This window comes from Lissotriton vulgaris, chromosome 2_1 (genome assembly GCF_964263255.1).
Source record: "Lissotriton vulgaris chromosome 2_1, aLisVul1.2, whole genome shotgun sequence".
NCBI classification, from domain to species: Eukaryota; Metazoa; Chordata; class Amphibia; order Caudata; family Salamandridae; genus Lissotriton; species Lissotriton vulgaris.
Window position 1 is genome coordinate 1,246,666,964 of NC_141687.1, and position 23,255 is coordinate 1,246,690,218.

General features: G+C 43.5%; 1 protein-coding gene across 1 annotated transcript in view; it reads right to left on the minus strand.

Annotated features, from left to right (window-relative positions):
* The window catches only part of PANX3 (pannexin 3), a 93,852-nt gene extending 72,182 nt beyond the window's left edge, over positions 1-21,670 (minus strand). The window contains exons 1-2 of the mRNA XM_086958811.1: positions 21,248-21,670; positions 14,978-15,120 (exon numbers count right to left, since the gene is read on the minus strand). Coding sequence (XP_086814937.1) covers positions 14,978-15,120; positions 21,248-21,428 — 324 coding nt within the window. The 5' untranslated portion in view covers positions 21,429-21,670. The remainder of the gene's footprint in view (positions 1-14,977; positions 15,121-21,247) is intronic.
* Between the last annotated feature and the right edge of the window lie 1,585 nt (positions 21,671-23,255).

Consider the following 23,255-nt stretch of genomic DNA (forward strand, 5'->3'; position numbering starts at 1 on the left):
GGACTCCCAAAGATCCATAAGGATACCGCCTCACCACCAATGCGACCAATAGTGAGTGGGATCGGTTCCCTTATGGGCCTTTTAGTCAGTATGCGGGCTCATTCTTAAAGCCCCTGGTAGTTAAACAGAAATCTTATGTCAGGGATTTGGCGCACATAATCTCTATGGTCGAGGGCACCAGCTTTGATGAGAACAACCAGTGTCCGGTGACCCTCGACATAGAAGCACTCTATACAAACATCCCACAAGATGACACCATTAGAGTTGTTAGTGAACTATTGACCCCTGATGTTGTTACAGGTGCCAATTAAGATTTTATCATGAAAGGTATGACTCTGGTGATTAAAAACAATATGTTCTTATTCAAAGAGGATCTCCACTTGCAGTGTAAAGGTACGAGCATGGGGGCTACCTGTGTGCCGAGCCTGGTATCCGGACCTTTTCACTTTCACTGACTTGACACGCACGCCGTGACGTATTTATGGTGCAGGCAGTTCAGTACTAGCTTTTTGCATCCCAGCAAAGAGACGCTGTGAGCAGTTGATTGAGGTTGCAGAACGCTGGAGCTATATCGGTAAGGAAGTTGCTCTAACCCTTATGGTCCTTGCAGAGGTAAAAGCGACAAGCTGGGGTACGCTTTAGTAAATGTAATTTAATAAGTAGAAGACAGTCGAGTGATGTCATTTTTAAACTCGAGTGGGACAGCTGTAAAAACGATAAGCCGGGGTCCGCTCTAGTGAATATAATTTAATAAGGAGAAGACAGTTGAGTGGTGTCATTTTAAATTTGAATTGGGCACAGAGTAATTGTAGCTGCCTTATTTGGGAGCTAATATGTAATGGGGCACGCTATAAAGAAGCAAATTATAAAAGCGTATTACACTTTCCCAATTGTACTGCAACAAATTTGAGGGAATAAAGGGAGACATAATTACCTTCCACAATATAACGGGCCACCATGAGGGGGGCATTAGCGTGAGTCCAGGTAATCTTCTGGCCACACTCCATTATGAATAAATTAAGCGGACCAAAAAAGTATTTAGTTTGCATAAATCATAAAGTTCTTCTGCACACCCGGTGGGGAGGCCACTTCAAAGTCCTGTGTTCACTTTTCTAACCTATAGCCCAAGCTTAGCAACAGGAAGCACAAACAACGGTTTAAACATAACCAACTTCCCCTGTATCATCTCTGAGGACAGCACTACAATCATAAGATGAGCTGAGAACATAGTAGGGGGATATATGAGTGCACCTAATTGCGTGATAGTATGATGGTAACCGAAATTTGTCTCTGTTTGATCTATTTTTATAGATATACAAATAATACCCTATGAGATCTGGATATCAGAGCTTCTCGTTTTAATCAAAGATACAGTTGATTTTAATCTAAGATGTAGGTGATCGAAACATGGCCCTTCACATAATGAAAGGTGAGGCCCACAGAAAGAGTTTACCTTAATTATGATAATGCATCTATCCTATGGGTGGTTTTTCTCATTGAGGTTTGTATTTGCTAACCCAACAGGCATTTGCCTTTTAAGCTGGTTTCCGGACATGACTAATCAAATCTACTAAATATACTGAGACAGCAGGAGCTAAGCAAAGGTAGTGGTTACTCACAAACTAGTATATTAATACTGTGTGGGCAACATAATTGAATGATAGAAGGTACTACTTATATATCGATTTGCATCCACAAGAGAAATGGGTGCCCAGACTAAACCTACCAAAATCAAATTTTTAATAATAAAACAATTAATAATATACCTTCACGGTCTATGAGCTGTGTATAATGTGGTTGAGTTGTGCGAGTAACATGTGGATAAAGGAACACCTTTATAGGAAATATATGGATGGAAATTGTACCTGTTGCTTTTTCCCAAAATGTAATTGTGATTAGGATGTTTTAGGATATAATATCGGCCTACAATATATGTATTGTGTAAAAGATGGCTCTTTAATACCTTGATAAAATGCTTAGGTAGACAAAACAGTTTTGTGTACACATGGTACTGTTGCATGCACTTTGTGGTAAAAAAATGTTTAATTGTAAAATGTTTCTGTTTTGTTAGATACACTGATTGAAACTAAGAAACAAAAGGAAGGAAAATTACTTTGCTAAGTCCTGAAGAAGGTGGTATTATCGATTTGGTCCCACCGAAAAGCGTCCATGCATAAAGCAATGTTACATTTGAACTGGAACAAGAAGCACAGATGCCAGAATTTATTGTTCATTGCCTTGTTCACAATACTTTCAAATTAACTTTGTAAAGGCATAGGTTGTTTGCCTCATCCTTGTTCCTTCCATGTAGCATTTGACTTTTGTCGTAATTATGAGTTTCTCTATGTAGCATTTATGTATTTTTATTATGCTTTTTAATTGCCAGAGGGCACTGTGTGATTCCGACATGTTTTTATTGTGCATTCAACTTGATGATTTGACACTGTGATTTTTAATCTAGAATTTTTATTAAACATATTTTTTTTAATAAATGCCTTTTCTGTATTCCTTATGGAGGTGTTCCAAGTATGAAAGGTAACATTGAGTGACAGCATAGATATTGAATTGAGTGATTTGAAGCCTTTTAGTCCAAAGGGAATTTTTCAACTTGTTTGCTAACTTTGGTGCTCTGTCTCTTTGGACTCTTTGAGCCCCTCTCCTTGTTTTAAATACACTATGGGCCCCAGTAGGATGTCGGGCGAATTGCCACCGCTATGCGGGCGGTGGCGATCCGCCCGACATCCTTCCCCGCCCGCCACCCATTTCCCCCCACACCATATTACTGGGAGTTGACCGGGCGGAAAAGGGTTCATATGGTGGCGTGTCTGTTAGACACCGCCATCCATATTAGGGTGTATGCGGGGACATGCTTTTAAGTAGCGGCAACGCCGCCATGGAAAGGCATGCGGGAATGTCTTGTGGGGTTCCGGGCCCCCAGGGACTCTGGGGGGTGCACATGCGGGGTACCTATGGTACCCCCCAGCACTTCACCTTACAACGTGGCAAACACCACGCGGTGCCTGTCACATTGTGCATTGAAGTGCACAATGTTAAAAATGCAGAATGCGCCCGCCAGTGTGGCAGGCGCATCCTAATGGCCCCCACTGGACCGGCGCCCTTATGGCGGGCGGTCCCGGTATTTATTTAATTGCTATGTGAATTTGGTAACCTGGCAAGATTAGACCTTGTAAAAGTTTGTTTATAAGATAACATATATTGTGTAGACAATTGGGTTTGAAGATACCGATCTTTTGCATCTATAACAAAAGGAAACGGGAAGTTTATTTTTTGGGTAAATATTTATACCCATTCCTTTTCCAAAAGAAGGGTACCTCCCATATTACCTTTTAGATTGCTGTGAGCAAAAGACTACTGATTCGTTTTTTTTAGCACGCCCATTTGGTAGATGGTAGGGGTAAGGGGTGAGGCTGCAGTTGAGGTGAGATGAGGAAGTTTCTAGGCAGAGCCTGTCATTTTGTTCATCTTTGATCACTACTTCAAGATGGTTGATGACAGCTAGGCACAGAGAACTCTTACTTCATTATACCCATGTTTTGGAATCTCCTGTTAGAGATGACATCTGAAAAATAACAACCAGATCTGGGTTTGAAACTATGGACAGTGGATCCACTTCCCCTGCCTGAAATATGTGTATAAAGAAGTGTGTTAAATCACAATTTTTACAATTCTGCTATCAAACATTTCCCCTACTGTTGCACTCTTTTGAGTGGGAATAGTAATTTGTGTCCCTCCGCTTTCCAACACTTTCCCTACTGTTGCACTCACTGGAGCGGGAATAGTAATTTTTACCCCTCCGCTATCCAACATATTCCCTACTGTTGCAATCACTGGAGTTGGAATAGTAAATTTAATTCCTCCATTATCCAACACTTACCGTACTGTTGCACTCACTGGAGTGGAAATAGTAATTTTTACCCCTCCGCTATCCAACACTTTCCCTACTATTGCACTCTTTGCAATGGGAATTGTAATTTTTGCCCGTCCGCTATCCAACACTCTCCCTACTGTTGCATTCACTGGAATTTGAATAGAAATTTTTACCCCTCCGCTATCCAACATTTTGCCTACTTTTGCATTCACTGGATTTAGAATAGTAATTTGAATTCCTCCACTATCCAACACTTACCATAGTTTTGCATTCACTGCAGCGGGAATAGTAATTTTTACGTCTGCACTATCCAACACTTTCCCTACTGTTGCACTCACTGGAGTTCGAATAATAAATTTAATTCCTGTGCTATCCAACACTTACCCTACTTTTGTACTCACTGAAGTGAGTATAATACATTTTTACCCCTCCGCTATCTAACACTTTACCTACTGTTGCACTCTTTGGAGTGGGAATAATAATTTTTACCCCTCCACTATCCAACACTTTTCCTACTGTTGCACTTTTTGAAGTGGGAATAGCAATTCATCCCCTCTGCTATCCAACACTTTCCCTACTGTTGCTATCACTGGAGTGGAAATAGTAATTTTTACCCCTCCGCTATCCCACACTTTCCCTAGTGTTGTACTCACTGGAGTAAATGTAATTATTCTGCTATCCAACACTATCTCTACTGTTGCACTTAGCGTATAATAGTTTAATGTTTTAAATTATTATAGATTTTTTTATTTTAAGATTATTTATATATATATATATATTTTTTTAATATAATTTTAAAGGTTAAACATTAAATAAAGCTAATAGTTAATATATTATTTTTACGTAAATATAGGAATATGTATACATTTTTATGTTTGTGTGTTTATATTTTTTAAATTAAGTTTATTTGTTATTTTTAGTTAAAATGTATATTACATTTTATTTATTTTGTTAAAAATAATATTAATATTTAATTTTTTTACAATATAATATTTTATTCTATATATATTTTGAAACCAATATTTTTTACATCTACATTTTTTACTTCAATATTTTTGATTTGATATTTTCATACTCACCTGTTAAGGTATTGGAGTCGATATTTTTGCAGTCAATACATTTTTTCGATATTTAGAAAATCGATGTTTGTTACATTGATATTCAGTGAACCCCTAAATACATTCCTTTCCAGGGCTCATCCTCTTCAGACCACAGACAATAATCCTACCTATTTGTTTCATAAGGTGTTGATTAGCGCAGTTCCCGGTCTCTACTAGAGGTGTCAGCATAAGCCACATCCATGACTACATGCAATTCCTTTAAAAAGAGTGGTTTGTCCAGTCGTATTTCTCTTTAGCTGTAATCCATGAAATAGGCTTTCTCTTGCCCAACACCAAGAAGTGTACATGGAGAATGCCCAGCCTGTCTTCCCCCAAACTTTTTACCCTCCGCCCAGTCACGGCTACTGCCACTACGGAGTGGCGGGGTGGCCGGGAAGCAGGAGCACTGGACTGGGAATGGGGGTGGGGATTGAATTAAAATATTTTTTACAAAACTGTTCCTGCGTCCTCCTTGCGCTTCGTTGCTCCTCTGTTTTGCTGCTCCCAGCAGTCCCTGGGACAACAGACTCCCCATCCAATACAGATGCTGCTCTCATACTATGAGAGCAGCGTGGGGATTGGCCTGAGAAGGTTAGTTTTATGCTCCGCTCAGGTACAGGAAGGCTGTGCCTTTCTCCAACCCAGCTGTACAATACAGCCGAGTTAGAGAAACCTAAGTGTGCATGTCTGTTTGGCCAGCCTAGGACGGCCAGCCAAAGAGACATTCACACTTAGAAGTTCACAACACTCCTCCACCCTCTCCAATGACCCGGCCCAGCCCGCCTCTACTTACCCGCGGTGGCTCAAAGCCAGTGGCTGAAAAAAAACAATAGTCAAATATTGTTTTCTTTTTCAGTTGCTGGCTCTGTGTTAGTGAGGCAATGCTCCTCCGCCATTGCGGAACAGCCGACGCTGCTTTTTCCTCTATTTTTGCTGATCTCCTTTTTGTGGTCTTAAGACTGCGCACTTCACCACTCCTAACCAGTACTAAAGTGCATGTGCTCACTCATTATAACATGGTAACATTGGCTTATACCCAATTTGCATCTTTAATTTACTTGTACATCCCCTGCAAAGTGGAACTACATGTGCCCAGGGACTGTAAATTAAATGCTTCTAGTGGGCCTGCAGCACTGATTATGACAGTCACTTAGCCCTTTAAACATGTCTCAGACCTTTCCATTGCATCCTGTGTGTGCAGTTTTAAATCCTTTTTGCAAGACCCAAACCTCCTTTTTGTATACATGTAAGTCGCCCATAGGAAAGGCCCAGGACAGCCCAGGGTGCAGGGTCCAGTATATTAAAAAAGTTGAATATGTATTTTTAGGTTTTACATGTCCTGGTAGTGAAAAACTCCTACATTTGTTTTCCAGAACTGCAAGGCCTACATCTTCCATTGGATAACATTGGAGTCACCTTATTACATTTAATAAGTTGTCATTTCCAAATGGGAGCAGGTAACCAGTTCATTCATAAAATCTCTATTTCAGTTGATAATAACATAAAAGATACAAACAGATACATTTTTGTCAGTGGTGTTCGAAATAAAAATTAAAGAACTATTCCTTGCATCGGTCCCAAAGGATCAAATAATTGATATTACAATATTAAAACACGAGGGAAGATTGACAGAGGACAGAATTTAACTGTTTGCCATCTTAATCAGGGGTATTTGATATATAACTAAAATGCAAGTGCATTTGTAACTGCCATGTATCGATTTGATATAATCTACACCCATTCTACTATAAACCAGTCTTTTAAGAGCCCTTTACCGCATTGTACTATAAAATCAAGATAATAAACACATTAAAAATGCATTAAAACCAGGTTTAGGAATAATACAAAATAAAAAAATTAGAATATAAGAGACTCTCAATTCCTAGAACTCCCATTCATTTGGGCTGTGCCACTCAAGGATGCAGTTACAAGCCTACGCCTGGTTGCCCAGAACTGGCCAAGGAATTTGGCGACTGCACATACATAGAGTGGTCTTGTGTCTGATTTCAAGATACGAAGAGCTTCATTAGAACTGTAGGTTCCCAACTTTCTACATACTGGTGCCAGCCAAGTCTTTCTTGGTCTGGTGTACGCTGTACATGCAAAAAAAACATGGCCTATGGATTCATGCCCATATGAGCAAGCTGGGCAGCCCTTGGGCTGGATATTATCAGCCAACCTGGAGTTAGTGTGAGCATTAATGGGTAGGCAGCCATATCCAAACTGAGTATACAGTTTCCTGTCTACTGGCTCCTTAATGATGTCGAAAAAACGCTCAAGCTGTTTTCCAGATTTAATATCTAGAAAAGCATCAGTTAAGCTACCTTGCTGTGTTTTCAGGTAAATGTTCTGCTCAACCCACGACCAATATAATTACTTGAATTGGTCCTTAGAGTATGAGGGCAGGTAACCCACAAGCTCTGTTGGGAGACCAATAGCTCCCCGGGTATTATTAATGTATTTGAAAAACCCAATTTTTTTATTTGTATCCAATGCTAAAACTTCGTTAAAAGCATCGGCATAAAGGGCCAGGTCAGGAGTGGAGACCAGCCTGTAACAAAAAAGTAAAGGCTGCGGTCTCACTTGGTCATTAATTGATCTAATACCCAAGTCCAATTTCAAAAGGGAGGAGGGGGGTACTCTGGGGAAGTGATACCAGACTCCTAAGGAACTTATTTTCCACTATCGCTAGCGAGCTGGCATCCACTGATCCCCAGAATTCTGCCCCATAAAGCACACTACTAACTGCCTTAGAGATATATAGTTTTAAGGCTGGGGCGACAGGCTTGGTATATGAAAGACAAAGCTCCCACCGCAAATCCCCGGTTAGCTGTAAACATTTCAGGGACACTTTGTCTAAGTGGTCCTTCCAAGTCATTTTGTCAGACAGTTTGATGCCTAAGTACTCAAAAGAGCTGACACTCTCTAGCGGGACGTTGTCTAGAACCAGATTTCTTTTAAAAGACTTGCAGGGGTTCATCATCATCAATTTAGTTTTCATAGTGGTAATGACCAAGCCCTTCATGTCACAAAAGGCCTTAAATTGGTTCAGGAGCTTTTGAAGGCCCATAGGGGTCTTAGACACCAAAAGTGTATCATCGGCAAACAGTAGTGTAGCTATTTTCTGGTTTGCCAAGGAGGGAACATCAGCCTTAGTAGAGCACAGGAGATCAGGTGGGGGCCAAGACGCACCCTTGGCATACCCCCTGCCGGATCTTAATTGGGTCGGTGAGTTGCCCCTGTTTCCCCCACCTTACACGAGCAAAATTATCGTTGTGTAACCTAATCAGAGGTTCTAAAATTTCCAAGGGCATACCCAAATTCAAAAGAACCTGCCAGAGTAGATCCCGGGGTCAGGGCCGGACTGGCAGTAGCGGGCACCGGGCAATCCCCCGGTGAGCCGCATGGGTGGGGGGATGGTTTTGGGCCCTGGGGGCCGTTTTTGTTACAGGGCCGTTTTTGCAGCATAGTCTGCCGAGCACTTTGCCAGGGCCGGTTTTGATTCCCAGTCCGGCCCTGCCCGGGGAACTAGCTCAAACGCCATTTTGAGATCTATAAAGGCAAGATATAGACTGCCTTTGCCCAGCACAACTACCTTCCATTATAGCAGGACAAGGCGGATTCCTAATCGACAGTGCTGGTCTTCCGCCGGAAGCCCGTCTGTAATGGAGAGAGAATATCATTCTCATCCATCCAAATCTGGATTTTGGTTAAAAGCGAGCGGGAGAAGACCTTTTGGACACAGTCTATCAGGCTTATTGGGCGGTAGTTGGCAGGCTTAGATCTGTCCCCTTTTTGGAAAATTGGTATCACCTCGGCCCCTTCCAAGATTCCAGAATGCTTCCCCCTACAGCAATATCACAAAAAGGGTGGCCAGTTGGCCCTATCGGCATAAAAACGATCACCAGGGATGCCATCGGTGTGTTCCTGGATCATTATGGCCCAGCGGGTGTTTGGCTCTTAGGTTATCGCCGACTGGCAGCGTCCCGTCGCCGGAGCCTGGGTCGTCACAGGAGAAGCACAGTCAGCGGGAGATCAGTGGGTATGGGCGGGCTGGTGGCTGGTTCGTTTTCCCTTCTGCGTTTTTTCAGCATTTCTCCCCTCCCACGCAGCTCCTCTCTCTGCTGCTGCTGGTGCTGAGGTGGGAATCAAGGCCCAGGTGTTAGTGATTGAATCAAGGGCTCCCTGAGATGGGTGCTCTGGCGTTTCATTTGCTCCGCTGTTGGAGGGCTGAAGAGAAAGGGCGGCCAGCGTAGGACCCACAGAGAGTGGAAACAATCCCAGTTCATGTTTGGTATTTTTGGATTTGTAATGAAAAATCCTATCTTTTGGTGAAGTCGTATTTAAAATTGCAATTTTAAAAATGTCACTTTTAGAAAGTGGGTATTTTCTCACCTTAGCCATTTGGTTCCTGTGGCCTGTCTCTGGGTCACATACTTGGTGTAGCTGAATGTTAGGCTTTGCGTGTTCCTCCTAGACAGCCACACACAATTGAGAGCTCAGGTGTTCCTGGATGAGCCTTCACTGCAGGATGGGAGCATGGAGCAGAGTACAGCCCTACTTACACTTCAATAGGCTGTGTCCTGCCTCCGCACAAAGGGCTGCATACCTCCTGTAGTTAGTCTGGAGTCAGGAAAGGGAAGACAGAATGCCTGGGGGCTTCTAAGGGAGACCTCTAGAAGCTTCTCCCCCACTTCAAAGGCACAACTGGGTATAAATACTGAACCTCAGACACCAACTCTTCAGTATACTTCTGGACCTGTGGATACTCTGCCAGAAGGGAGTACTGCTGTTCTGCTGAATGGACAGCAACATTGCTGGTCTGCAGCTCTGAAGGACTGCTGTGCTGCTGTGCTGGCCTGCTGCCCTCTTGCCTGGGTGAGAAGGACGGAACCCGCATGTCTTGAACCCAGAAGCTCAGAGTGACTCCAAGGGATAGTTAGCTGACCTCCTGATTTGAAGCCTGTGGGACACTTAGGCTTTCAACAACCTTGCACCTGCACATGGAATCTGCCATATGTGAGTCTACCCTGCCAAGTTGTGCCATCCCAGTCCTGGACCCTTGGGAGTGGCTTAAGATGCTTTGCCAGCCTCTGTGGATCAAATGGAACTGGCTAATCTCCTCTGTTGCGAGATTTAACCTCAAGCAGAACTGACGTTGCTGCTGCTGTGTGAGTCAAAACCAAGGCAAAGACCTGCATCACCTGCGCAGCTTCTTCGGAACCACCCCTGTGTGACACATAACTGGTGCCCGACCTTGCATCCCTTGTCGACAGCAGCCTCCATGATGATCTCTGCATTAAAGCTCTGCAGATCCTCGGAACCAACACATCGCATTGACTGAGCAATGCATCCTCAACACCAGACTTTACATCTCAAGCCCTCATTGAAGGGATCCTCAACAATGACGCAAGACTTCGCAATGCAGTTTCACCATACCTTGGAACCATTGCTTCAGCTATGCAATGCATCTTCGACACAGATCCTAGCACCACTCTGCAAACCAGGATTTAAGGTACTTTGTTCAGCGCGACTAACTAGGTACCTGTAGCCGATCCATGCTTCATCGCGGTCACACTGAACTTCTAACTTTGTCCCGGTCTGGCACGACCACCAAATGTCCACAATTGGTGCTTTTTGGCATTGTTCTCACTAAAATCTTTCAAATGGTATGGCTCTAGTACTACTGATTGGATTTTTGTTGTTTTAGTCTTGATTTATCTATTAAAATATACTCTATTTTTCTAAATCTGTTGTGGGATCCTTTTGCAGTGTATTTTCACAGTGTTACTGGTTGAAATATTGCATAAAAACTTTATTCTTTGCTTCCCAGTTAAGACTAACTTCTCTGTGCCAAGCTACCCAAGGGTGGAGCTCCGGTTAATTTAGGCTTGCTTATGACTTAATCCTGAGAAAACCTGTTGCTGCTGCTTGAGAAGGGTTTCACCCTCTTCAACCAGTAACCCAGTTTCTTAAAGAAAGATAATTAGACGGTGTTGCACCATATATGATAAGATTCTACTGTGCCAATTCTTAGCCAATCGGACCAAGTTTGCTCAATCAGTGTGTCCTCGATTCCTTAAGCTAATTAAGCACTAGAATCTTCTCTGATACCTTCTGTTTTGACTGTACAGGATCTCAAGCTGTTGGAATCCTGATGATCTTTGATAAACCTTTCAGGAGCTGTACCACAGGAGATTCCTCAGCCATACTCCATTGACCACCAAATCACAATGGATAAGAGCACTTTCAGCTAGCTTCCTTAACTTGACATGCCAACTATTTCATGGTCCTTACTTTACTGCCCTATCATGAAACAGGCAGCAAAAAAGATGGTGTCTAGCATCAGGCCTAGTTAATGAAACCCCTGTAACTCTGTGGCCGCTCATCCATCTAGAAGTACATCAGCCCACCATGTTACTGCCTTACAATCCCTTCCATGTTCTCCATTGAAGACCAGAGAAAAACAAGGTTTTCCAAGTGACAACAAGGAGTTGTTTGAAGGAGAAAGGTACCCCTCTAACAAATTCTACTCTTCTATGCTACCCAAGGCAGTGGAGCATCTTAGACTCAAGCACTAGATAGCACACCATCCAAGGACAACAAGAGGCATTTTTTTATTGACCAACTCATTCTGCTAGCAAACTTAGCATTCTGGAAAAATCCCATATCCAAACCAGGTATGCTTGTGACCAGACACAAAATATTCCAATTAGCAGCACAAAAGACCACTTGCTTCTTTCTCCCAGAACAGTCAGCTGTAGATTCTGCTGCCACGGCCAAGAAGAGATGTACAAGCAGCCTAACACAAAATGATGTGACCCCTGCAGAATGGGATGAAGGGCCTACGAGACATCCATATTTCACGTACATTCATAAGCTTTAGGCTGAATGAGGCCCCATGGGTCTGCAGGTCCTGCTTGACACCCCCAAGGTGCCCAACTTCTTCTTCTACAAGCCCAGAAGACAGTTATTTGAAAATCTGAATTGCTCAATCAACAGTCTAGTGATCTAGCAACAGATTACAGCAGCGTCTGTTATCTTCATGTACAACAGACATATTGGAGAAGATGTTCAGCTTCATGGAGCTTGGTCTTCATGCTCTGCAGTAGGGCTACGTGTTTTTGGTGTTCTTGCGAGAGAAATCTGTAATGAAATGCCCTTAAGCTACCTTTGGCTGTGGGAGAAATGTCTGCATAAGCCTTTCCATCCAAGGTGTCCTTGAGTTGAAATGGGTAGCTGACATCCCTGACCTTATTTGCATTATGTCATCTGCTAACCATTCCCTGGTAACTGAGAAATTGCTCTAAGGTCTCCAAGAGTCAGCTCTCGGCCTAGCTCTCTCTTGGCAGATTTAGTGCTCTTCATGAGCTGGTATTTCTAGCCTCAAAGGCCAAAAACAACAAGAGAGCCTCTTGGAATAAAATGTATCCTGGCTATGGTTCAAGGTGAGCTACTACTCAGTGTAAGTTAGCCAGCCCGGAATGCATGGGAAAGATATACTGGGCCTTATTTATGAGAAGTGACGCATCGCTTCATGAAAACAGCAAGGGCATCGTTTTCTGCACGAGGAAAATAAATGTTTCCAATGGAACACGTTTTCCTTAACACGTTTCGGAAGGGGTTCTATTATTTTCCCACCCTGCAAAGGGATTTACTACTGCCATGGACAGGAGTACATTTCCAATTATTTTCAGGTTAGGTGCAGTATTATTGTGTTTTATTGAAAAGATTTACGTGACACTTTTAGTGAATACCTTGTGCTCATAACTCGAACGACGATCCCTTGCCCGTGAAACCACACGTTAATGGATTTGTGATTCAGGTCGAATTTTAACTACAGTCTCACTATTTCCATCTTCACCTCTAGGAGTCACTTAAACTACTCTACAGATGGTCCTATGTAGGAACATGTGGGCTGACAATACTGGACACTTCGAGTGGTCACTTTTTCTTTAAAACTGCCATATCACGCCTTTGCAACGTTTACAACAATTGTAATGAAACAATTTAAACTACTCAACAACAGAGTCTGCAAAAGCAAATTTAGTTTTTTTTGGCTATCCGTTCAAGAAACAGATTACATTCTGGTTTTCGTCATCCCTTTACCCTGCCTTTATGTGTATTTTTGAATTTGGTTGCTAGTAATTCGAATGACCTAATTGAATCAGTCTTTAACTTTCCAGACTCGAAAATTAATTAAGGTTTTGCAAATGTTTTGTAGCATGCGAATCTCGATTATTTTTCTTCACCCTGCTCGTTTATTTTCTTCAGGGACACTGGATGGCGCCAAAGTTCTACATACGTTTCTACCGTGTAACTGGCAATCAGATCCGTGCCAGGAAACCGTTTAAGTGCTCTTTGTGAATACATTTAGATCAGTCCACAGTGATTATTTGTAACGAAAATTAGAAAATGCATCAATACCTAAAATATCCGTTGCTGGGGCCACGGGTGCTGGGCGACTTGCACCGTAACCAGGTGTGCATGCCCAAACTCTGTGCTTCCTGGGTTGGGTGTGGGGTTGTGCGGGGTAAGGGTGTGTGTAAATGGCTGTGTATGGAACACGGGACAAGAGGCCATGCACTGCGCCTAAATCTTGATGCAACTGGGTGAAGGTTGAGCACAGCTGGTTTTGGGGGTGCTGGATCTGTTTGGGGGGGGGGGGGGGGGGGGGGGGCGGGGTAGGGCACTAGGCACAGCCAGAATTTAGAAACCACGTGCGGCCGGTTCAGGGCGCTCGAGGGCTGCACACGGTTCTAACGGAGCTGTGTTTTTGTTTAACCATGACTTCTATTTACTGTATGAGTTTTCATTCATTTGTTGTGTGTTCTTTAAATGATATGCTTGAACGAGTGGAGCTACTACTGCCATGTAGACTGTTCCCTATCAGCCCTGCCCAGCATCCAGTCTTTCTGGTGACAGAGTCCAGAGTCCACGGGGCAGGAATGGAGGCCGCTCCCACCAGGCTATAACCAACAGTATCCTAACAGCAACTGCATCTATTAGGTTTTCTAGGCTGCAGAATGTGAACAAACTAATTGGTTGAACTTGATAAAAAAGCCCTCCTGAAACTAGGAAGATGCATAGTAGTACATATGTTTACAAGACCACATTTAAACAGGCTGTAGCATCTGTAATTGATTATTGGCTCCAACTCTCTCTCCCAAAGCCAGCAACCAAGACATACCTTTTGATTCCAAAGCGAGACTGGGCTCCTTTATTTCATTGACAGACTCAGATTCAGTGCTTAATTTGAGCCGGTGGTTACCGAAGTGCAGCACCGGCACTTATTTGTCAACACTGGTGTGTGGGACGTCTGCCACAAGGTGACGCTGTCTAGCTAATTTACAGATGACCATAAGAGCAGTTAATTAGTAATTCTACGTACAATAAAATTACTATTATCCTCTGCCCAAGCCATTCTTTTAGGGTTGGGGGGCCTGAAATAGTCAGAATTATCACGCTTATAGGAGTGAGATGGTTACTAGTTGTTACTATCTTTGGCAGCATGGCACGGGCAATGTGTAGTGCAAGCCTCAGTGGCCTCCTGACGGGACCCCTGGCACTTTTTTTTTTTCTTTTACAAATTAAGCACTGCTCAGATTTCCTATATTAGCTGATTAATACAAGAACATCCGTCCCCACCAGAACTCTATTTGTGATGAGCTGGACTATTGTAACTACTTACTAAAAGACCACTCCAGTTTTGCCCTTGCTTTCCACAACCAAATGAATCAGCTTTGTCCAACAAATGCTATAGCTTCTCACTACATGGATGCTGGAAATAAATAGATTTAGTTTAAAACACAAAGGTATTGCTTCCTTTGTGTACCTAACCTTAAACAACACCTTGGAACTTCAGAAGAAAATTATAGTTAGTAATGTGACAAACAGCACAGGCCGGCATACTTTATCCAGTATAATATGCTGACCGAGCTTCTGAGTAATACCATAATCATTTATCTGTCTCAGGTTTTCAACTTACCTTATGTATCCATAAAGATCTTTCTGCTGGATTGCCGCTGGCATCAAATTCATGGTGCAGCAGCGAATCCCAGCAATACTTGTCAACATAAACTGTCTGCTTTGCAGTAAAATTAGTGGGAGTGAAACAGCTGATTTGAGAACCTGCAAAACATACAATAATTCCAGGTTATTAAAACTCACTCAATTACACTGGAGATATTGAAATACAAAATTATTATTAATACTACACAGTCAATTATAATATTGCTTATTGTGGTTTCTTTGTCCGATATGTTATGTTTATCTTTTGTATTGCAAATAGAACAGCTGATTGACAGAATATTGAACAATGTCAAACATTCACACCAGTACAGATATCTGGGCCTAAATCCATCGAGTTTGTGCTCACCATGCCATTCCAGTTCAAACCCAGCCAAATGCAAGTCAGTCTTAACCCTGCTCCCTGTGGGAACAGTCCATCCCGAACTGCCAGGACAGGTCCTCCCTTGACCAGAAACAAGCATCTTGGGACCAGTTCCGGAGTTTCACCCCTCACCAGCTAGGCTAGCTTGATTCCAGTGGCATTGAGAACATGGTCCCCATGTTTGGGCATACCTGCCTGACTTGGGGTGACAAATACAAAAAGAATAACCAATGGACAGACTGCTTAACAATATCAAAAATTCACCCTAGTACAGAGATCTAGGTCTAAGTCCATCGTTTTTTTGCTCACCATGCCATTCCAGTTTAATCCCAGCCATATACAAATCACATGGGCGAATTTTGCGGATCTCGCGTTCGCGAATTTTGCGGATTTGCGAACTAGCAATCCGCAAAATCCGCGAATTCCCGCGAATTTGCGGATTTTTTTTTTTTTGTGTTCGCCCGTGTTTCTGCCAGTTCGCGAGGGTTTTTACAATTTCGCAATTTGCGAACTTACCTGTCGGGTCGCAAGTTTTGCGAACTTGTTGTTTCTACGTGTCCAGCCTGTTTGGGACACTCTTCTTCATCACTGCCACTCTCTGTCACCACTGCCACTCTCTGACTACTCATGCCACCCTCTGGCCCACCCATGCCACCCTCTGTTTCATCACCACACCCTCTGGTTGTCCAGTGTACATTATTTTCGGCAAAGCAAAGCACACCTTCCCTGCCTCAAGTGACCTGAATTAATTTGGGGCTGATTAATGTGTCACAGAATATTTTTTTAGCTGGCACCTGCTTCCTTAGTGCGCCCTGATTAGTGATCTTTTGCACTTGCTAAGTGCTTTCATTGTTGCAAAATTAGTTACAACACCTGCCCTGCCCCAACTGACAATAATGAATTAGGGGCTGATTAATGGATTTTAACTTCCAGCCTGGCTCCTGCTTGTCTCCCTTAGCTGTAATTCAGGACCTTTGTGGCATATGTGTAACTATTCTGAGGTTCAGAGCAGGGTCACATAATAGTTGCAACTGGCAACTGAACTCTGGAGGGGCCCCTCAGGAAGCACTACAGGAAATGGCTACTAATGATGAGCCTGAACTTTTGAACCTGGCAAGTAGTTTCAGTTTTGCTAAGATCGTATTTCTGCAATTTAGCACTTATTCGCGGGGCGCGAAGTTGTACTGGGAAGCCGCGAACTCACGCGAACAGTGCGAGCAGTGCGAGCAAAATCCGCTGCTCGCGGATTTGCGGAATCCGCGAGCGAAACGGATTTTCCGCCCATACCTATTTTGACCCTGCCCCCATGAGAACAGTCCAGCCCGAACTGCCAGGCCTGGGCCAGAAACAAGCATCCTGGGACTGGTTCCGTGGTTTTGCCACTCATCAGCCAGGCTAGCTTGATTCCAGTGGCATGGAAAGTACAGGACCCACATCTTTCAAAACAACAACACAATGTTCCCCGAATTATAATGGTCAAATAAGAAAAAACTCAGAGTAAGAAAAAGGCATGGATACTAGGACAACAGCGCATAAGAAGGAAGGCTTACAAAATGGAAGGAGAAGAGCATGAATCAGCACTGCGACATTTTTCAGATTCACAATGATCTCTCTTTCATGCTCTTGCATGGATTTAAGATTCTTTTCTGCTTTGTTTCACATCTTAGCACAACATGATTCCTACTGCTGTAATATTCCAATAACAGTTTGCAATTGTGTTTCTAATATTTACATTTGAGAGACAATGCTGAAGAATTTGTTTCAAAGTCTCGATGGTTAAGATACTAGGTATCTATAGATATATTCTTGTGCCCACCCAAAATCTAAATATCCACGAAATACTAGACCCTTATGAATATTAGCTGTCCTAGCCCCCACATCATTCAATTTATAAAATACTACATTCACATGTAAGTAAACTGTTCAACAATGTCCAGCTTGACTTACAACCCTTCCAGTTTGGGAACTCTTGATTGAGCCTTGTGTCACCACCACACCAGTAACACTACACAATGACCATGCCATATTCGTCCACAGACCATTCCACTGCAAAGGGTGGTTGGTTTATATCCTTACCAACATGTAACTCAAGGCCTTGATTGCCCTGAACTTCTTAGTCAGCCCCTTCTGCCTTGAAAATTATTCTGGGTATCCTTACATGCTTCAAACTGACACAGTATCGTCATATAGTGACGACCAAGTACTGATTTTTGGTGACAACAACCTCTGGGTAAACCAACTGAATACCTAATTGACTTTCGAGTGTCTAAGCTTATTCCACTCCCATGAAGCTTGTTTCCACTCTTCAGACCCCATTCACACAATGGTCATTGACTAAATCCGGTCTTTGCCAGAGTCACCTTGTCAGACTTCTATATTCATCCCATTCACCCACAATGACCGCACCTACCCCTATTCTAAATGCCCCTCTCCCTGTCCACCATCTCAAACCCAAGAAGAACAAGGAAAGCCTTCTGATCAACTGAAAGCTTGACTTCTTCATGACTTTTTGAGATCATAAGGTCAACAATACAGAATCTACAACCTTCACAACATCCTATCCATGCTTCTCAAAGAGCCCCATAATGATGTATCCGCCTTCCATAGTGCCATGTAAAGATCATGACATCCAGCCCTGACCTCACTAGGTACAGCCAACTCTGCTCTACTTCAGAGCCCATGAAGGAAATGCCAAATGCTTTTTCAGAGAAAGCACCTGACAACTGCAATCCACTCTCCACTCAATAATCTAAAGCTGTAGCACACGACCATACAAACTTTACTCAGCAAACCTGGTGCCAAATCTAATATACCCCCCCCCCCCCCCAGGGCCATGGTGGCACACTCAATGAACGCAAACACCTTTAACATACCATGGGAAAGCTCAATGCAACCCACTGCTCTCACATCTATTCACTCTCCCTACCCCCATGACCCGCTGAATTCAACCTCGCCCAAATGACACAGCAACACACTCAAAACCATCTTATCTGATCCCCTTGAGTCTCCCAAGCTCTCAATGACAATACCCCAGCCACCCTCACTATAGAGACCTCTTCGCCGTCATTACCCCCCTAAATTCTCACCAGCTCATTTAAGCAGTGTACCATTACTTCCCCAGTGGACTTCACTATATTAGACATGAACCACATTATTGACACCCTACCATTATGCATATAAATCCCAGAAAATACATTTTTTTGCCGTAACTCATCACTTTCTCAAAACATACCACAAATTCTACCAATGCTACTAGGTCTTTTGTTCAAAGTCTAGCATCAATACCACTCTGTTTAAAATATGGAATATCATCCCCACACAAATGGATCAAAAGCCTACCAATTGTCATCTTCATAACCTTACCGCTACCTTCACTACTATCTCACCTCCGAAATGAACAGTTACTGTCACACAGAATCGGTACTGGTGGGTTCTGTTCTTTTCTCATTGTACTTGAACAACAAACAAAAAATCATAACTTTTGTTGTTTAATCGACATGGCCAGTAGAGGCCCACACAAGGCTTGTGTATCCTGAATGTCCTTTCAACAATTTATGTTGAAAGGAGAGAGCACAAGTACTTTAGCACTAGTTAGCAGTTGCAAGGAGAGAGCACAATCATTTTAGCACTGGTTAGCAGTTGAAAGGAGAGAGCACAATCACTTTAGGACTGGTTAGCAGTTCAAAGGAGAGAGGACAAGCACGTTTGCACTGGTTAAAAGTGGTAACGTGCAGAGTCCTAAAATCCCCCAAAACGGGCTCAGAAAACAGGAGAGTAAAGGAGAAAATTTGAGGGATGACACTGCAGAAAGGGCCAAGTCAAACACGGGTCTACAATGACACTAACCTCAGCCCAATCACGCATGTCAACTGTCAATCAATCAATCAGGAGTTTTTATAGCACTGCTAGTCACCCATGAGGGTCTCAATACTCTGAAGGGGGGGAGGGGGCTGCTGATCCGTCTGGGCGTGGAGGTTCAGTCGAAGAGCGAGGTCTTGAGATTCTTCCTGAATTTGGTCAGCGATGAGGATTGCCTGAGGTGGAGGGGCAGGGTGTTCCAGGTCTTCGCGGCGAGGTAGAAGAAGGTTCTTCCTCCAGTTCTGGGCTAGTGAATCCATGGGATGGTGGCCAGGGCAAGCTGGGTGATGCGAAGTTGTCAAGCGAGTACATGGTATGTGAGGCGATGAATCAGCTATGGTGGTCCTGCGTCTTGGATAGCTTTGTAGGCATGTGTGAGGAGCTTGAAGGTGAGTCTCTTGTTGACTGGGAGCCAGTAGAGCTGTCCGAGGTGTTGTGTGATGTGGCTGCTGCGGGGGATGTCTAGAACCAGTCTGGCTGCAGTTTTTTGAACTTTCTGTAGTTTCCTGAGCTGTTTGTAGAGTGCGTTGTCATAGTCGAGTCTGCTGATTATGAGTGAGTGGGTGACTGTCTTTCTGGATTCTGTGGGGATCCATCTGAATGTCTTTGAAAGTTGGCAGAGCGTGTGGAAGCAGTATGAGGATACAAAGTTGATCTGGTGGTTGATTGTGAGTGAGGAGTCCAGTATGATGCCTTGGTTTGTGCGTGGTCCGTGGGGGTGGGAGGGGTACCCAGTGTGGCAGGCCACCAGGAGTCTTCCCGGGCTGAGGGGGCGAGTTCCAGGATGACTACTTCGGTCTTGTCCGAGTTGACAAGCACAGATGGAAAAAGCAAAATGCCATAGATTGTTTATGTACAGGGAGGTCCCCCTTCCTGAACATAAACAATCTGTAAACAAAAGTGCAATTTTGTGACTTTCATGTGTGCTGCATGAAGCAGCACACATAAAAGTAACAGAATGGCATTGATTGTTTATGTGCAGGAAGGGACACATTCATACACACAAACAATCATCCCCTGCATGCAGACACCCTTGCACTATGGTGCAAGGGTGCCTGCATTGGCGCTAAGCTGATACACTTAGCACCAGCGCAGCGGGAAACGCAAGGCTGCACCACATTCTTGTCAATATGGTGCAGCCTTGTGTTTCTGAAGTGCTGGAGTGAGGCGTTAAGCCATGTCAGCTAACGCCTCACTCCGCCACTTCCTTGTACAAATACCCCAAAGTACCCTAAACTTATTACTGCAGAAATGCAGGCATATAGACAGAGTTTGCATTGTAGAGAACTCCATCTGCAAGGGACTCGGGAGCTGTTGTTTTCGTTTGCAAATGGTCTTTCTGCTCAGCCAGTTCAACATAAATGATTTGATATACAAACCCTCTTACTTAAACGACTTTCAACACTTCTGCCCCCCTCTCTTCATAGGCCTGTCTGTCCTCACTCTATCAGCCTCGGAAGGAAATATGTCTGGGCATTTAAAAAGTGATTTGTTTGGCTATCCGGCTTGATGTAGAAACACACTATGGGCATTGGTGTTTTCTGTATAAGAACACGCATTTATCATACTCCGATCATTTAAATATTTAATTTGTTTATTGTGTTTCCTTATAGCTCTCCCACTGGCAGGTTTCATAGTTTTATCAGAACCACATACTATATCTTGGGCCAGATTCACACGAGTTGCAAAAAATAAATGAACCTTGTATTCGAGCAATTTTTTTTTACCTGTGCGGTCATTTTTGCAAGTGAAAAAAAATTAAAATTTCACTGAATGACCGAACCCAAAAAAATGTGGGACCTGCTGAGCATTACATCTGTTCTAGACTTCTAGGCACCTGCACAATATTTCCAGCACTACTAGGTTTTATCAAAACTCTTATGTTTCGTATGCATATACTCTTATAAATTCAAGGTGACGCCTCTGGATCACCGCTGTCTGCGCTTCCCGGTCCAAACACAGGCCAATATTCAAAAACTTTGCATAACGAAGCGCAGAATAACGTACCTGTCGATAGTTCCCGGGCAAAGGCGAGAGACACGAGGAGAAGCGGGAGACCCACCGAGACAAACTTGATGACGCGGTCCGTGTGCAGCTCCAGGCGGAAGCCCTTACTGCGCGAGGCCTTGCGGTCAGGCAGCAAGGCGTCGGAGAGCATGTACTCCGCTGCGGTGTTTGCAATCGACATCTCTTCGGCGGGGTTATCCCTTTCTTCGACTAGAAAAAAACCCGAGAGCTCGGAAGAAAATTTTAAATTATACTATCTTATTTTCCAAGTAGTAGGGTAAGATCCGTTGTGTGTGGAGGTTTAAATAATAAAAAATATTTGACAAATCTCTTTGCGGACATTACCTGCCCATTTAAAGCACTGGTTTTCTTGTTAAAAGCACAGTGCTGGGCACAGGGTTTGGAAGACACCCTCTTCCTTGAGCGCTCAGAGCCCTAAATGAACTCTCCAATACTGTGAGCATAAAGTCCCCTCAATCGAAAAGTAGATGTAATTGGAAACAGGCCTCCTTTCATGTCAGGGCGGTAAAAGTGAGGCCTCGGCCCTAAATTTAGAAGTAATGCTAAATAGGCCGTTGTGGAGGCGATGTTGAACATGCAATTGAAAGCTGCACCACAGCTGGCGCGCACACCATCAGAGCCACATGTCACACAATTACAAGAAGATGGTCTGTGGTTTTACCCCAGCTTATAATAAGCTGCATATTTATAGCAGAGCTAATGCTGGGGTGGAAACCAGGGTTGGACGGCTCAGAAAAAGACCGGGTAGCGATTTTTTTTCGTGCAGCCCCAGTGGATGCTGAGTTTATTTGATAACACACTACTTACGACACACTTTTATCAACCAAACCCCAACCTGTGGCCCTCCCCACATGAAAGGCCTGTGCCATAGGGATGCTACCAGCGTGTGTGACTGGGTGGTTATCATTTTTGTTTTTGGAATTTAAACTGATATAGTGAAAATATAAATGCAAGCAAAAACGTTAAAATAAGCACCAGGAAAGACAAAGTGTACACGTGACTTAGGGGCATATGTATCAAATACCGTTATTACGATTCTCAAATAGTGATTTTTAGAGATTCGCTATTTGAGAATCGCAAAACGGGATGTACTAAAAAATGCACACAAATATTTTGCGATTCCATGGCATTCCTTAATTGCGATTTGTAAATTGCGAATCACAATTAAGGATTACCTTCCCATTCATTCCTATATAGGCCCATAGGAATGAATGGGAAGACATTCGCAATTTGCGAGTAGCCATTATGTACTCGCAAATTGCGAATGGAATTTCAAAGGTGCAAGGGTGTCATAAGGACACACTGTTGCACCCTTGAAATGAGCATGTGTGCACATGTGGCGCACATACATGCTCTAAGGTGGAGGTCTTCAAACTGTGGGGCGCGACCCTCAGGGGGGTCCTGGAGTCCTAGGAAGGGGGTCGCAGATTCCCCAGCTTCACTTGTCCCTGTAAAAAGACAGCCGTCTGCCGTCCTGGGATGGCTAATTGAGATCATTATCAGCTGTTTGCCTGAATGAAAGGCAAATGCGCTCTGATGAGCCAGAGAAGCTTTGCACAGATTTAACAGGCTCGGGCCTTCCACAGCAGTGTGCACTGGGAGAGACACCTGGTATCACACATCTGTGTGTGATGTAAACTCAGCCGTGAGAGTGTCAGTTTAAATAATGAACTGACCTCTAATCTGGCATGCTGAGGCGTGACTGTCAGATCACAGCAGACGTCAGCAGCGAGCGTTCAATGCATACAGCTGCCTTAAAGCCAGGCCTGATTTTAAAAGAAATGCTAAATGTTTTAAGCAAACTGAAGGACGGGCGCTTCGCATTCGTAAGGACATTTGTATAGCGCATCATAAAATAGCTTTTTTTAGGAGCTGCGTCGTCCCCTTGATTATGGCTGAGCAGTCGATCAAATATTTTAGTTGATCAGGGGAACAAGTAGTTCGATAGCTTAGAAATGCAGCACACAGAGAAGATTTCATTGGCAGG